Here is a 1,840-nt window from a genome sequence, read left to right on the forward strand (position 1 = left end):
TACTGGCACTGATCTAAGGCTTCCTCACCCCAGGTGTGAGTGCAGGCGACCAGGGTTTTGAAAAGCCAGGGGTGCTAGTAAGACCAAGAGAGGGAAAGGAAAGATTTTGACAAATGTCCTTACCCACTTGGCATGCACCAATATTGGCCCAGTAAGGCTCTTAGTTTGAAACCCTTCTCACCCCAGGAGTGAGGCAGGGAAAGAATGACCCGATCCGCCAAAGGGTGATGACCTTGGGGAAGGTAAGAGGGGTTAGCGAGAAACACTTTTCTTTCCCCAAAACAAGGCATCACCTCGAGCGATCGATGTCAAAGTCCTCTATGCACTCGGCGCTAGAGCGACAGAAAAACTAAGTGAAGACCAAAGAACGATGACTGATGAGTCGTCAGTGATGGGCTAGTGGTACAAAGCAGCGCACAAGAGCTGTTAAAGATAAAGCTAGGGAAGTTGTTAGTCGCGATCAAAGTAGAGGCCAAGATCAAAGAGTACAAGATCGCGCTAAACCTAAGCTAGCCAACAGTTAGTCGTGTGCATAAAGAAAGGTGAAGCTCAAGAAAGTACAAGAGAAGAAGCTTATAGCTGAAATGAGTATGTATTCACACCAAGTTTTATACAAATTCCAAGTACAAAAAGTTGTGCAGAAGTATAAATTTACAAAAAAGAGAAGAGCTCAAGGAGGAGGGGTGAGCTTTCCATCTACCACTTCGTGATAAATGCTGAATTGCGAGAGGTCCAAATCTGGGAGAACGCATCGGATCTGCTCGAGCGCCAGCTCGAATCCGTCAGTAAGGGCGTCAGCACCCATGTTCATAAGATCGGCTTTCTCAGCCTCTAGTTTTTGCTTTGAGGCCTCCGCAGCATTTTTCTCGGTGGTAAGGGCAGCAAGGGAAGAGGCAGCTTCTTCCAATTGGCCCTTGGCTTCAGACAGTTTGCCCACCACCTCCTCAAGTTTCTTCTCCCCAGTAGCGGCCGCTTCCTTGGTGGACTCGAGCTCCCCCACTAATTGAGAGTTCAGTTGGCGTAGGGAGGAGGCCTCGGCCCGCAGTTGCACCACCTCGCAGTCCAGTGAATTGACGGCTTGCCCCATCAAGATCTCATTCTTGATGGTCTCTTGGACCTGCGCTAGGTACTCCCTCCTAGCTTTTTCCACCATGCCCCGCATCAGATCTACGGTCCCTTGAGCAGCTTCGAAGTCACTTTGCAGTGACTCCTTGTCATGCTCAAGCTCCTTTACCCTCTTCTCCAGGGCTATTTGCTTGCGGTGTTGGGTGGAAAACTCCAAAGAGAGCACCATCTGCCTAGCCAGGTGCATATCCACCTCATCTCCGCTCCATTCAACGAGCTCTCGGTTGCAGATGAGCTGTCAAACCAAGGTGATGACCCGGCTGAAGTTCTCGTGACTAGCCCCAGAGACGCTTGGTCGCGAGCTGGATCCACCACATTCAGCAGTAGCAGCGGAGGTTGGCAGTGGTGGTGGGAGACTCCCTGAATGAGCAGAAGCGCCCCCAGCAGGAGGAGCAGATTGACCACGAGATTGGCCTCCTGGGGGAGATGGTGGTCGAGGAGCTGGAGATGGCTGCTGGCGGGGAGAGGGAAGGCACGTGGGCTCTGGGGCAGGTTGAGTAGAAGGAGGAGGGGGTGAACCTTCCTCTACCTCCACCACCTCGATCTCCCCAGGTTGAAGAGATGAGGCCCCCTCAACCGTTGGCAGTTTCCTCTTGCGGTGTACAAGAGGAGAGCCAGAACTCTCCTCTTCTGTTGAGGGAGCAGCAGCAGATGAAGGAAAGGCCTTCACCAGCTTCCTTCTTTTCCTTCCTTGCTCGGGGCCTTCAGCTGGCGC

General features: G+C 52.4%; 1 protein-coding gene across 1 annotated transcript; it reads right to left on the minus strand.

Moving 5' to 3' along the window:
• Positions 1-573: 573 nt before the first annotated feature.
• On the minus strand, positions 574-1,294 carry LOC137833372 (interactor of constitutive active ROPs 4-like). Its single transcript, XM_068641723.1, has 2 exons — positions 749-1,294; positions 574-579 (listed from the first exon to the last, which is right to left on the minus strand). The coding sequence occupies exons 1-2, from the start codon at positions 1,292-1,294 to the stop codon at positions 574-576; spliced, it is 552 nt and encodes a 183-aa protein (XP_068497824.1).
• Between the last annotated feature and the right edge of the window lie 546 nt (positions 1,295-1,840).

The sequence above is a fragment of the Phaseolus vulgaris genome, chromosome 6, assembly GCF_000499845.2.
Source record: "Phaseolus vulgaris cultivar G19833 chromosome 6, P. vulgaris v2.0, whole genome shotgun sequence".
NCBI lineage: Eukaryota > Viridiplantae > Streptophyta > Magnoliopsida > Fabales > Fabaceae > Phaseolus > Phaseolus vulgaris.

Coding starts and splice junctions, on each gene's coding strand:
- LOC137833372 (XM_068641723.1), bottom strand. CDS start 1,294: ATGGTGCTCTCTTTGGAGTTTTCCACCCAACACCGCAAGCAAATAGCC.